At 38.1% G+C, this 15,322-nt stretch overlaps 1 protein-coding gene across 2 annotated transcripts in view; it reads right to left on the reverse strand.

Annotated features, from left to right (window-relative positions):
• Tacr3 (tachykinin receptor 3) overlaps window positions 1-15,322 on the reverse strand; it is a 99,004-nt gene that overhangs the window by 59,167 nt on the left and 24,515 nt on the right. Inside the window, exons 2-4 of one of the 2 annotated variants that reach the window (XM_085835250.1) lie at window positions 12,795-12,971; window positions 12,603-12,620; window positions 6,704-6,854 (exon numbers count right to left, since the gene is read on the reverse strand). In XM_085835250.1, coding sequence (XP_085691376.1) covers window positions 6,704-6,854; window positions 12,603-12,620; window positions 12,795-12,971 — 346 coding nt within the window. Of the gene's footprint in view, window positions 1-6,703; window positions 6,855-12,602; window positions 12,621-12,782; window positions 12,972-15,322 lie in introns of both variants that reach the window. The other variant, XM_021158596.3, reaches the window with a different exon arrangement.

Consider the following 15,322-nt stretch of genomic DNA (forward strand, 5'->3'; position numbering starts at 1 on the left):
TTGGGAGGCAGAGGCAGGTGGATTTCTGAGTTCGAGGCCAGTCTGGTCTACAAAGTGAGTTCCAGGACAGCCAGGGCTATACAGAGAGACCCTGTCTTGAAAAACCAAAAAAAAAAAAAAAAAAAAAAAAAGAGAGAGAGTTGCTTTTAAAATGCTGAGAACCATCTTAGAAATCTTTTCAAGTCTTTGTTACACGGCCAAGAAATATATATATCTTCTCTTCATAGTGCAACATTAACAAAAAAACTTTCAATAAAGGAATACACACTTTTACTTCTCAAGCATTATTAGAAAGCCTGAAAAAAACATGTAAACTTTTCTTGGCTTTCCAAAATGAATCTTTCCCACTGCATCCACGAAGGGCAGGGAGAATACTCAATCAAAGGCTTTAGCGATGTGGTGTTGGCAGTCACTGCACAGCACAGCTGCAAAGGGTTCTCTAATCTCAGTGTGTAGCACAAGGTAAAGGAGAGGAAGCTAGCCAGGGTGTGCAGACAGCTATTTGTTTGTAAGCTTCATTGTCTCAACTGAAAACACAGAGTGGTAATGTAATTCAGCCTTGTCAGGAACTTTAGATGTATATGGCTTGGTTTTTGTTTCTTTTCCAATAAAAGAGTGAAGTTTTAAAAGAACCAACTGCATGTTTCATCTTTCTCTGCTGGGTTAAGTTATTTGCATGGTTTCAAAGATAAGAAGTAAATATATTCCAACAGTGTTCACTGATTCAGCACTCTAAACAAAAACATTTTTCTTTTTTCTTTTTTTTTTATTAGGTATTTTCTTCATTTACATTTCCAGTGCTATCCCAAAAGTCCCCCATACCCTCCCCCCACTCACTCCCCTACCCACCCACTCCCACTTCTTGGCCCTGGCGTTCCCCTATACTGAGGCATATAAAGTTTGCACGACCAATGGGCCTCTCATTTTCAAAGTAGCTGAATGAAAAATATTTGATAAAAAATCACTATCACTAATTTCTATTTTAAATTCTTACAGTATTTACTTTTTCTTCTTGTTGGAAAAATACATGACAGAAAATTCAAAAGCTATTTTATAGTTCTTTGCTCCATTTTCTTAGAAAATTTAGTTGGTATATGACTATATGAGTATATATGTAAATACATATGGTTATGTATATTTAAAAGTAAGACACACAGGTATTTAACAGCAGATCTATTATGATTAAAAATAATAGAGGATATCACTACAATTTTCAGAGTCCCATGGGCAATCACAAAGGAGAAAACCCACTCAGAAAAACATGACTACTATAAAAAAACAATATTAAGAATAACAATACAAATATTTTAACAAACTTTCCGGCAAAATGAGCAATGTGCTATGAAGGCTTACAAATGTGACATCGCTATCGCAAACCATCTCCCTTAAGACTTTATCAAAGTATTACTTCAGTTTTTAAATTTAATATCACAGTAGTGTTCTGAATAGTCCACATTCTTCAAAGGAGAACTTTGACAGCATTATTAACCAATTACTACTTAGGGTAAACGCAGAATAAAAATGTAGCCAGGCATTAGCAATTTTTGTAGATGTCTGATATTTATATTTTACATCTGGTTGAATCTATTTTTACTTGAAATGCTGAGGTTCTCCACATATGTGTATATGCATATACATATACACACATGTATATATATATTCATACAATTCATACATATATATGAATTGACATACTTGTATCCCATAGGTATGTAATGTACAAAATTTTAAACCAGAATATTTACTGTAATTAGAGATATATTTAGTTATGAGATCTATAAATTTCTTTGAAACTATAGAATGTACACAGTAAGATTTATTAATGTGCTATGTTGCTCATAATTCTTCCATTAAAGACCAGTTTTTCACATGTGAATCAAATGTTTGAACAATAATACCTATTGACTTTTAGTTCTCTTTTGTTTCTTTTTCCTTTGAATTCATCTTTTATTTTTTGAGATTATAATATAATAACACAATTTCCTCCTTCCTGTTCCTCACTCCAAATTCCCATACACCCCTCCTTGCTCTCTTTCATGGCCTTTTCCCCAATAATGGTTATTGATGTGCATGGGTTCATATAATATTGCTAACTGTACATATAAGAATTCCTAAATACATAAATATAACCTGTTCAGTCTATATAATGCTACCTGTAAGCATGTTTTCAGGGCTGCCCATTTGGTATGGGATGTCAATTAGTGCGTTCTTCCCTGGGAAGACTATTTCTCTTCCTGCGGCCGAGGCCTCTTGTGCACTCTTCTCTCCACTGAGTATGTCTATTGCCACTGTCCTCGATCAGCTCATGTTTAGGCCACCATGTTTGGGAGACTTTATGGATGTAGCTTTTGACATACTATGCCCCTTAGTTCTTGCTAAATTCTATAGGGCTCATAAAGTATAGACACCAATTATCAGGTAGAACACTATAATGTTAGTGATGTGTCGCTTTGTATGAGGGGGGTGCTATCTCATTTTCCAAGACTAATATGTCTTTTACCAAGGGCTGATTACAGCCAGTGCTATTACTCCCAAAGTTCATAGGTAATATACTAGTAGAAGCTGAGAGGGGGTGGTCAATCCCAATTTATCTAAAGGTTTTATATCACTTGAAGTATTGGACATATTAAGTCCTATAAATGTAAAAACACTATGTACTCACTATTCTTCAAAGGATTTAATAGAGTGTAAATCTAAAGATTATGGGAGAAAGAGAGAAAGAATGGCTGAATCTTTTTTTGGTTTTTTTTTTGACCTCTTGCTGTCTTTCTACTCTCTGTAGACCAGGCTGGCACTGATTTTGATGTCTTCTGATGTCAGTTTCTGAGTGCTAAGAGAGAGGAGCCAACATGCCTGGCTAGCTAATATTAAGTATATTTACGGTGTATTTATTCTTTTCTTTTTATTTCTTTTCTAAAACAAGGTTGATTCGTGTAGCCCTGGCTGTCCTAGAACTTGCTCTGTAGACCTGGTTGGTCTTGAACTCACAGAGATCTCCCTGCTTCTGCCTCTCAAGTACTGAGATTAAAGAAGTGCACCCCCACTGCCCAGCTAATGTGTTTATTCTTTTTTTTTTTAAATTTTTTTTTACTACGTATTTTCCTCAATTACATTTCCAATGCTATCCCAAAAGTCCCCCATACAATCCCCCCACTCCCCTACCCACCCATTCCCACTTTTTGGCCCTGGTGTTCCACTGTACTAGGGCAAATAAAGTTTGTGTGTCCAATGGGCCTCTCTTTCCAGTGATGGCCGACTAGGCCATCTTTTGATACATATGCAGCTAGAGTCAAGAGCTCCGGGGTACTGGTTAGTTCATAATGTTGTTCCACCTACAGGGATGCAGATCTCTTTAGCTCCTTGGATACTTTCTCTAGCTCCTCCATTGGGGGCCCTGTGATACATCCAATAGCTGACTGTGAGCATCTACTTATGTGTTTGCTAGGCCCTGGCCTAGTCTCCCAAGAGACAGCTATATCAGGGTCCTTTCAGCAACATCTTGCTAGTGTATGCAATGGTGTCATCATTTGGAGGCAGATTATGGGATGGATCCCCGGGTATGGCAGTCTCTAGATGGTCCATCCTTTTGTCTCAGCTCCAAACTTTGTCTCTGTAACTCCTTCCATGGGTGTTTTGTTTCCAATTCTAAGAAGGAGCAAAGTGTCCACACTTTGGTCTTCGTTCTTCTTGAGTTTCATGTGTTTTGCAAATTGTATCTTTTATCTTGGGTATTCTAAGTCTCTGGGCTAATATCCACTTATCAGTGAGTACATATCATGTGAGTTCTTTTGTGATTGGGTTACCTCACTCAGGATGATGCCCTCCAGGTCCAACTATTTGCCTAGGAATTTCATAAATTCATTCCTTTTAATAGCTGAGTAGTACTCCATTGTGTAAATGTACCACATTTAATGTGTTTATTCTTATATGATGTTTTTAAAGATGTCAGCCAACCTCTGTCAATCATTTACTTTTAAATGACTATACCAAAGTTGTTTGTGGAGTTGCTGTCCTGAGTGTTTATGACTAATTTGCACCACTATATCCAGTAGTTTGGTATTCTGTCTTAAGTCTAATTAGTATTATCAATGATGTATTTATTCTCTCAGAAACAGGCCATAACTAAAGAGAACATCCAAGGCAAGATTTACAGATGTAATGACATGAAAAATATGAGTTTGTCATGCTTTATAGAAACACTGTATGGTGTTTTACACTATACTAGGATATTTTCACACACACACACACACACACACACACACACACACACATACACACAAATGAGATGGATATATCTATCTGCTACATGACATTTAAAAGTTAGAATATATATATATTTGCAACTATTATGTGTCAGAGAAAATAAAGTCAGTCGCTATGTTCGTAAACAAGAAGAAATGAAGAAATATCAATTCTTTAAAATTAAGGTAAAGTGAGAATTGATGTGTGAATAAACTGTTAGGAACTCCAAGGTCGAGGTGACTGGCTATGAGATAGATGCCCATGGCCATCATGGCGGTTTACATTTTCCGTCAGTACAACCTCTGGGAGAAAGAGAAACGGACCAGAATATTAAGTGTCCGCTCCTCTGAAATGATCTAGGAAAGGCACGTTCCTGTGTGGGCTGGTATTTCCACTCTGAAAGGGTAGGGAATGAATCAAGGGCACACTTATGTCTTATTTTCACCAATAATGGAAAAGGGTAAAAGAGACAAACTTCCTCTTTCTTTTGTTCTTAATGAGACTTTATGTTAAAAAATAAAAGAACAAGCAAAAGATTTTCATTTCTTCCTAAAGAAATATTACAAGTATATGAAAAAAATAATTAAAATGTGGAATAATAGACTTAGATTTCTTGTAATTTATCCTCTAACTTTCTGTCTGTGGTATCCCCAATAATCATTATCAGAATCACAATCATTATAAAATGAAGATACATATAAGATGAGCAGATTATTGAAGTGTATCATGTTTTAGGTTTTTTTCTTCTCCTGTTTTAAAGGTTGTTTTTGCAGATAATTTTTATGATGAAGTTTTGAAAACCATATATATATATATATATATATATATATATATATATATATATATATAATCATACCTGTATCTAGCCAGAAATAAATCATGCTTACTTCCCATTTTTACATATAAAATTGTGATGTATAATAATAAAAGTAAGTATTGTTTAGCATCATTTCATATTATCAGGCCAACTTGACACAAGCTGGAGTTGCCACAGAGAAAGATGCTTCAGGTGAAGAAATGTGTAAGGCATTTTTTCAATTAGTGATCAGGGTGGGAGGACCCATTTTGGGTGGTTGTGGGCCTGGGTACCAGAGGTTTTCCATGGAGATCTCTACCCAGGCCGGGTGGGAAGGCCCCAGCAAGGGGAAGTGAGTGCAGGCAGGGAGTCGAAGCCTCTGCCATGCCTTTCTAGGTTGCTTGGTCACTCTGGTAACTCCTGTACAGTAACTGCCATGCCTCTCCTGTGGGGGTTTTGGGGGCGGTAACTCCAACAGGAGCCAGGGTCCAGGAGACATGAGAGAACTCCTTCCTTCCCATATAAGTGAATTGGGGTTGAAGATCTAGCTTCGACTGGAAACCAGGCTGTCTGTGCTTAGCCCATTGCCCCACAGTGTTGTCATCCCTGGGCTGGTAGTCCTGGGTTCCATAAGAAAGCAAGCTGAGCAAGCCAGGGGAAGCAAGCCAGTAAGAAACATCCTTCCATGGCCTCTGTATCAGCTCCTGCTTCCTTACCTGCTTGAGTTCTAGTCCTGACTTCCTTTGGTGATGAACAGTGAAATGGAAGTGTAAGCTGAATAAACCCTTTCCTACCCAACTTGCTTCTAGGTCATGATGTTTTTGCAGGAATAGAAACCCTGATTAAGACAACTACTTACTGAATTTCTCAGCTTTTAAACATATGTATATGCTTGCTGATGAATTTAAGGAACAAAAGAGAAAGGGGGAAATAGAAAAGAAGGAGAAGGCAAAGGAAAAAGGAGGAGTCAGTTGGGGAAATGAGAGAGGGGGAGGAGCAGAAAGAAAAGGAGAGAGAAGGGGAAGGTCAGAGAAGGGAGGAGAGAGAGAGAAGAGGGGAAAGGGAGAGATGGGGAAAGATGGAAAGGGAGGAGAGATAAGTGGGGATAGAAGAAGAGGGAGAAGAGAAGAGTGAGGGAGAGTAGACAAGGGGGATGAAATAATCCCAACATTCTAACTTTCAGGCAGCCATGTTACTCAGGATAAAAGCAGCTTTGAGCAGATTTCATAGTACAGCAGAGATGCTCTGATAAAGCACTGTAAAACACAGCCACACATGCAGAAATCCAATCAGCTAGATTCCATTTAAGAGAAACTTTAAGAACTTCAGGTAAAGTAATTGAGAATGGGCCACAGCAGGGACTGACAAAACAGCTCATCCTTAAGGATGTAACTGTTCTACTGCAGTCAGACATTTGCAGACCTTCCAAAGGCTGAGGTTTGCCAGGGAGAACAAAGAGGTTATGCAAGGGAAAAGTCCTGTCAAACAAAGGAGGCATTCAGAATGTGAGATATGAGAACATATTTCTAACATCAGTCAGTGCCTTCCTCCTTGGAAGTGGCCCAGTCTGCACCAACGGGTGAGTTATAGGGGTCAGTTATATGGGAGAGTTATACTGGTCAGTTATATGGGACAGTTATACTGGTCAGTTAGATGGGACCATACCTTTCGTTTAGCCTTCAGCTGCTCATGGTACTTGTCACAGGTGTCTCCTGGGATCTCTCCTCCCCAGAGAGTAATTCCAACGATGGTGTAGGTGACACCCATGATGAGCAATGGGAAACAGTACACCAGGATAATAACAATGATGTGGTACCTGCAGAGAAATACACACACACGCTAGAGAATCTTATAGGATGAAATATACAGGACTTTGAGTTTGTCGAACTTTCAATCACAATACAAATACCAGCCCTTATTTTCACCTTATGTCTAGGTCTTCATTTCACACACCTATCAAATATCCTGTAAGCATTGTAACCTAGAGTCACATGTCAAACTTTTTAGTTGCTCCTTTCCCAACTGTATTTTATGAATAAAAATTTATAAATAAAGTCTTCTCTTAATTTCTACATATTCCCTTCAGATAGAATCAAAGCTGAATATACCTGCTGCTTGGCTCTTTAGTAATTGTTGAGCTAAACTATTCAATGGGATCCTGAAAGGTCAGGTTATGTGATAGAATAAGCCTGTCATGATGTGTATTTTATTTTACAACATACTATATTACTTATTCCTGTGACATCAGACATTCATAAAATATTTTTTCTTCCACATAAGAAGAATTTGGCACTTTGTGCCATGATATAAATTTCTTTTGATTTTTCAAAAAAATCCGGTAAACCATTAGCATGTGTGTCTCTGTGATCATGGTATAATCCTTGCCTTATTCCTTGGTGGATTGCATACAAGCAAAGCATCGTCAGGCATGGCAAACACATAGTTGTGTAAATTGCCAAATTTGACTCCACCTTTTACCACCAAAATGGTACCTTGCCCTTGGGAGATATGGGGGCAGAACATATAATATCCTGGCCCATATACAATTTTACAGAGTTTATGTGGTTTCTACCACCTTTTGGAGGCTTTAAATTAATGAGTTTATACCCAAAGTTTATCTTCTAAGATAATCCTAAACCTCCTTGTCTACCTTCTTCCTGGTAGCTAAGTACTGATTTACAATGAATGATGATGTGACACAGGATGCTATCAAACCACAGCTAAGATTATTTATAATAACAGGTAGGCAAAGCACAATTTAATAACCCTGCCTGCCTTCCCTGTAGAAAGGGCTTCCTGTTTGTGTGAGAGAACCCAGAAGGAAAAACTCCTTAAAAGAAGGCAAGTCTGAATGAATGGCCAACTAGAAAGCTGTGGAGAGAGAGGAATGCTGCCTGTCTAGAGGCTCCTTTTCTTATCTTGGTTCTAGCCATCCAGAACAGCCATTCCTGACCCATCTCTGTGTCTGAACATCATTTTGCTGATAGGTAAAAATGAGCTGGAATCTACTAACTTAGCAGACCACTGGCTTCAAAGCTAAAAATGTCATCAGATGGTATCTTGGGCTTATAAAAGTAACTGTTATTCACCTACTGTAATTGTTGTCTTCAAGACTTATTGCCTATGTCTGCTAACCTAAGCTTAGTCCTGGAAGCTTCACCACCACACAATCTTATCTAGGCCTAGAATGTTTACAGCCTTTGAGACTTATTTCTGAATAAACTCACCCTTTCTTGTTTCTGAACTCTAGTTGGCTGGTTCAACTTAGCTGTTCTGGTTCAAACTCTTCTTCAAGCTGACTAATTCAAACTGACTTCTCTCTCAGCATCTGACTGAATTGCTCTGTTTGGCCTCATACTAACTTTGGCAATATGTCCTAATCTTCCGGCTCCTCATTCTGTGTTTTGTTTTGTTTTCCCTTGCATCTAGATTATTCTCAATCTGCAACCTGCCTTTCTATAACATTTTCAGTAAAACTGCTTCCTCTCTCTATTCTCTCTCTCTCCGCCCCCCCCTCTCTCTCACTCGCTCTCTCTCTCTCTCTTGCTCTCTCGCTCTCGCTCTCTCTCCCTCTCCCATAGCTTCTCTTTTTATTTCTGCTCTCATGAGAGTTGGGCATATCATATTTAGTCAAATCTTTCTCTGATTCCTCACTTTGTCTGCCTCTCAATTAGACATCAGTTTCAAACACGTCTGGTTCCTTCTACAAATTAACCTTACATTCATTGTTTGGGATTAAAGGTGTGAGCTATAGGGTCCTCAATGAAGGAGCTAGAGAAGGTCTCTAAGGGGCTGAAGGGATTTGCAGCCCTATAGGAGGACCAACAATATGAACTAACTAGTATACCCAGAGCTCCCTGGGACTAAACCACCAATCAAAGAAAACACATGGCTAGCTGCATATGTAGCAGAGGATGGCCTAGTCAGCCATTAATGGGAGGAGAGGCCCTTGGTCTTATGAAGGTTCTATGCCCCAGTATAGGTGAATGACAGGGCCAGGAAGCAGGAGTGGGTGGGTTGGTGAGCAGGGGGTGGGGGGACAGGGGATTTTTGGAGAGGAAACTAGGAAAGGGGATAATATTTGAAATGTAAATGAAGAAAATATCTAATTAAAAAAAGAGAAAAAAATAAAACTTTGTGTTTGGAAATGGCTATATGTGTGTGTGTATATAAATATGTGTACACACACACACACACACACACACATATATATATATATATATATATATATATATATATATATATACTTGGAAGTTTGGAAAAAAACTGAATACTTAGAAATAAAACAATATCTGATCAATTATTTTAGAAAGCTAGCTATACCTAGTAATAATATGCTGCATACTTCACATACTGTGATTCAACTGAAATATATTTGTAAGAATTTATCTCAATTTAATACTATACTAAATAAATAACATAATTTTGATAATAACTGATTAATACTTTACTTATAGTAAGCTTATTAGTATTTAAGCATGTGGATAATGTTGAGGTTTTAGAGGGAAGAACACAAATAATTTTATACTCTTTGAAAAATCATGATAATGCTTAAATGATTTGTGTATATCATCATAAAAAAAGAATTATACTAAAAAAAAGTGTGCTCTTAGGATGTGTCTGTATTTGAGCCAATGGATTAAAGGTGAATTCTAAGGCTGAGTCACACCACAACGAGAAACATGCTTTTCCAGCAGAGAACACAATCTCAGGGTTTACAGTATCATTAAATATTCTGCAGCACGAGCTTGTAAAAAGTTTCCTCTGTTTCTGCTTCTCTGGTGTACCCACCAATGTGCTGTAGATTTGCCTTAATTTATGACTTTCTTTGCTCTGAAAGGCCAGAAAACTTCATGAAACTGTTTTCACATTGGAACATGGAATTCAGACTAACCTAAATCTGAGTCACTTAAAAATGGCTCCTGAATAAATTATCTTGTATTTCTTTAAAAAAAAAATTCTGGACTCTTGGGGGAACAGAGTTAGATAAAATAACTGCTTAAAATGTGATTGTAGGCTAGGCATGGTTGCACAAATCTAGCCCTTGGGAGGCAGAGGCAGGAATTTCTCTTGAAGTTGAAAGTCAGCCAGGGCTACATAAAGAGACCCTGTCTCAAAAAAAAATGTGTAGTCATTGGCAACATTTGTTATTTTTAAATGTCATTAAAAACAGGAAAAGAAACAATTTTATTGAGATGTACAGGAACAGAAAAAAAATCAATTACACAATTATGTTGCCTTTCTCTTATACTTTTCTTAGATCTAAAATTCAAAATTTTCATTTTTTTTTCAAATGGCATACCCAGTTCCATTTTAATTTAGTGTTCAGGTTTCTTCATGCTGAAATGAACAAATACATACAAATAAAAGCAAAACAAAATTCAAACACCTGCCAGGACCTCTTCCACTCCTGCCAGGCTTCCTAAAAGAGCAATCAACACATTGGGCTTCAGTTCCCACTCTGGAGCACCTCTGTCAATAGCACCCTGCTGTCTCTGGCACATCACCTCCAGTTTTTATCACTCCAGTTAGGAAATGCAGGTTCTTCTCCAACAGAAGTCATCCTGTCTCCAATTAAAAAACGCTTGTAGCTTTACAAACCAGCACATCACATCGAAGTGTATTTTACATTTCTTTTCCCAAGTAATATATGACCATTCCCCCTGTACTGGCTAGTTTTGTGACAACTTAACACAAGCTGGAGTTATCACAGAGAAAGGAGCTTCAGTTGGGGAAATGCCTCCATAAGATCCATCTGTGGGGCATTTTCTCAATTAGTGATCAAGGGGGAAAGGCCCCTTGTGGGTGGGACCATTTCTGGGCTGGTAGTCTTGGGTTCTATAAGAAAGCAAGCTGAGCAAGCCAGGGGAAGCAAGCCAGTAAGTAACATCCCTCCATGGCTTCTGCATCAGCTCCTGCTTCCTGACCTGCTTGAGTTCCAGTCCTGACTTCCTTGGTGATAAACAGCAGTATGGAAGTGTAAGCTGAATAAACCCTTTCCTCCCCAACTTGCTTCTTGGTCATGATGTTTTGTGCAGGAATAGAAACCCTGACTAAGACAAATTGGTACCAGCATAGTGGGGTATTCCTGTGACAACCTGACCATGTTTTGGGGAGGACTGTGGAAGGACTTTGGACCTTTGGGCCAGAAGATCTATTCAGTGCTAAGAGCTCTGTGAGATGTTGTGTAGGAGTTTGGAAGATAATGTTGAGAACAGTGCAGAAAATAGAGGCCTGGCTTGTGAAAATTCAGAGGGAAAATTAAAGACTCTTTTCAGGGCCACTGTCCTTTTGATTGTGAAGATTCTGTGGTTCTGATTAGCTGGGGCTGAAGAATCAGCTGTGATTAACAAGATACCAGAACTATTAAAGTGAAAACTTTGCATTACTGGAACTATTGATGCTGGTTAGCTGGAGCTAAGAAATTAGCTGTGATTAAGAAGAGACCAGCATCATTGAGGTGAAATCTTCTGGGAAGTGTTTTCTGAGAGCAAAGAGGCTGTGTTTCAGAGATAGCCAAGGTTTTACTTTATGCTGCAGCAGGACTTGGTAATGTGTAAGAGTCACCCAGGTGGTACTGGTTTTGAAGGCATGAAGGGGTCACACAGAGCAGCTGAGGCTCTGCACTGTGAGAGGCCATGGAAGGACACTGGTGAAGGTGCAGCCTCAGTTGCAATTGATGGCCCAGGACTGAAGGGGTCATGCAAAGGAGTTGAGGCTTGGCACCATGAAGAGAGCCTATGAGAGGCGATTGGTGAAGCCTAGTTACAGTGGAAGACAGCAGTGTTTTGGAGATGCCAGTACCATGAGATGACCACCAAGAACAGCAGCAGCAGTGGAGTACAGGCAGCTGGAGCCTAGAAGACAACGTGTGTGCTAAAAAGGGCATGGCTGGAGAAGTGACCCAAGCCCTTGGAGGAGCCCAGAAGATCGTGAGTTGGATTCCAGACATTGGACAGTTGGAGTTTAATTTTTGCTTTTGATTGTGACTGTGCCCTGATATTTTTCCCTCTAGAAGGAAGAAAATATTTTAGTGAATCTCACAGTTAAGAGACTTTTAATTGTAAAAAGACTTTGGATTTTAAAAGATATTGGATAATTTTAAAGAATTGAACTTTTAATATGAAAAGTATGTGGGACTTTTAAAGTTATTTAAGATCTTGGGGATAAATAAGAACTAAGGGTTGAGGCTTACTAGTGATGTGTTTGTGTGTCAAGTTGACAAGGGGTCAATTGTATTGGCTAGTTTTGTGTCAAGTTGACACAGGCTGAAGTTATCACAGAGAAAGGAGCTTCAGTTGAGGAAATGCCTCCATGAGATACAACTGTAAGGCATTTTCTCAATTAGTGATCAAGGGGGAAAGGCCCCTTGTGGGTGGGACCATTTCTGGGCTGGTAGTCTTGGGTTCTATAAGAAAACAAGCTGAGCAAGCCAGGGGAGGCAAGCCAGTAAAGAACATCCCTCCATGGCCTCTGCATTAGCTCCTGCTTCCTGACCTGCTTGAGTTCCAGTCCTGACTTCCTTGGTGATGAACAGCAGTATGGAAGTGTAAGCTGAATAAACCCTTTCCTCCCCAACTTGCTTCTTGGTCATGATGTTTTGTCCAGGAATAGAAACCCTGGCTAAGCTGCCCCCCTACCCAGGGGAATGATTTTGTCTTACACAAATAATTTTTCTCCCAATCTTCATTTCCCTAAGAGTTTTATAGATCAAGCTAAGAATCGTCACAGAAAATTTACTTACGTGAAATGTTGCTTGGGACCTTCTGGCCACTGCACATAGCAAAGGGTACGGCCTGGCATGACTTTTATTTTGGAATAAAGACATTGAGGGAAGGCAAGTAGAAATGCCAAAATCCAAATACTTCCAATGACAATCTTAGTGGCTGTGGCAGATAGTCTGGGTTTCAAAGGATCGATAATGGCCATATACCTATGTGAAATAAACAAGAGCATTTTGTCATTTCCTTCATTATTGGAATTTAAAATGGAACCTCAAAGTGCTTTAATAGACATTTCTCATTGCTTAAGTTGATAAGGATTTTGCATCTAGAAGTAGCAAGATAGGTAATGATGTCACTGTCTCAGGAATTGGCAGATTTGGGGCCAAATCCTATTCTGAGACCTGCTTAACCAACCATTTGAAACTCAGCTTCATTATTTTTAAAATAGAAATAAGAACATCCACACCTTAGGGGGTGCAGTGAGAATCAATGAAAACAATGTAAGTGGAAGTATTGATTACTTGGTGCTGTGCCAAGTGCACTATCTGAATTTATAAATGTCTGCTGGATGGAGCTGAAAAGGTATCTACTGAATGCCTGAAAATACAAGCCTGATACCTCAACAGCTTCTCTCTCTGTCTCTCCTTTCTTTTTCTTTTGGCAGTGTAGAGAGTCAAGCTTGCTGCTGCTAGCCATGAAAGTGCTTTGCCCCTCAGCTACATTCCCAGCCATCAACTGTCATTTCTGTCTCTGCTGGTTTAACTTTTGAATAGAAAATTAAGATAAGATAACATGGATAATATAGATTATTGGCAAAACTAGAGAATCCCATGTGAAGGCTGTTGGCCACACCCTCAGTTAAACCTGCAAAAAAAAAAAATCCTCATTCAACTGGGACGAAAACTTCAGGCTGAATGGAGGTTTGGCTTTCATGATATCCAACAAGCTGAGTTTTTATTGCAGCCTGGGAAATTCATGGTGTTTATTACATAATTGTCCACCGCCCCATAGTTTGGGAATGCTCATTTGCAGCCCAAAGAGCACACTTTCACATGGCTACTGCAGCCCACTCTTTGGATTTTCAAAAGAAGTCATTTTATTCCTACAGGCCATATAGTAAATGAGTATCTCAGATAAACAATTTCAGCTTTAAATTGGATAAAATATGGTTAATTGCCAGATTTTAGCTTATGAGTAGAGAAAAAAAATATTATTTATAAAATCAATTTAATTCATGTTTCTGCCAATGCAAATACATATTGTTTCATTTTTACTGTGGTCCATTTTGCACTTTTCAAATATGGTTTTTATTTGTGTTCTTCAGAGATTATACTTGAGGTTTAGGAAGAATGTTGTTACTATTACAGAAAATATTACAGTATTGGCTTATGCATGCATACAACCCTAGACACACTCCAAGATTTCCCCTGCCAATATATACTAACCATTGCAACACTGAGAATAAGGAGATTAACATTAGTCATTATTTACCTAAAGGAAAATTATTAATTCAGGCTATTTGATATATAATAAATAGATAAGTCTTAGATACAAACATTCTATTTATCTGTGATTGTTCTACTTTGCTGCAAGACTGCACAGATAAGGAGCATCTAACAGTTAAATTCATAGAAGCAAAGAGCAAAGGATGACAGAAATGGGTAATTAATGCTTACTGGGCATGAAGTTTTATTATGCAAGAAATAATGTCTTAAAGATTGACTACACAACTTAGAATTTAGAGCACCAAGTGACATTAGGAACTTTTCATGTTAAATGTTTGTAACATGAAAAACAACACACCTCCCTCTATACACATAAAATGCACAAGGAATTTTGGAAGGTGTTGAATATATTTAGTAACTTGATTTTGTGGACATGGTTAAACACATTTTCTCAAGCTCATCAGATTGTAATATATAAATATAAATATATATCTTTATATCAATTATTCCTGATTATAGCTTTAAAATAGAAAAAGACATAACAATAAAAATGGTACAGTAGGTTAAGAAAGCAAAGTGAACCACACAAGATAATATAATGCAATGTCGGAATAGAAGGCTACTTAAAATTCACCGCTCATGTTCTTGGTGATGAAGATAATACTTTCAGCAATCACTGATTACTAACTACACCTAGACACTTCACTATGCATATGTTCAACACCTAAAATACCCTCATCAATAGATATTACCATAAGGTAGATTCATAGAGAAGAAAAAGGAGGTTTAAATAGATTAAAATTACTCGTAGTGCTCAAAAATGGAAAATCCTTGTAAGTTTTCTATAGGGATAACAGAAAGAAGTAGAAATCTTTTATTGGGATATTCTGGTAGTTGTAAAAGTCCAAAAGAAAGAAATTATGGCTATAAGATTCATATAAATACTTCAGAAGAGTAGGTAAATGGATATAAGCTGGAAGTTTATAGAGCATCAAACGTAGCAATTTTTTTAACCTTGTAAACCCAAAGTCTTCATGTATAATGTTAAACACTGAAGACTTGCTGTCACAAGAGCTGTAGGCAAGCATGAGTTTGTCCTCACTGCTACAGCTTCT

The sequence above is a fragment of the Mus caroli genome, unplaced genomic scaffold, assembly GCF_978045245.1.
Source record: "Mus caroli unplaced genomic scaffold, Mus_caroli_1 scaffold_3, whole genome shotgun sequence".
In the NCBI taxonomy this organism is placed as follows: Eukaryota; Metazoa; Chordata; class Mammalia; order Rodentia; family Muridae; genus Mus; species Mus caroli.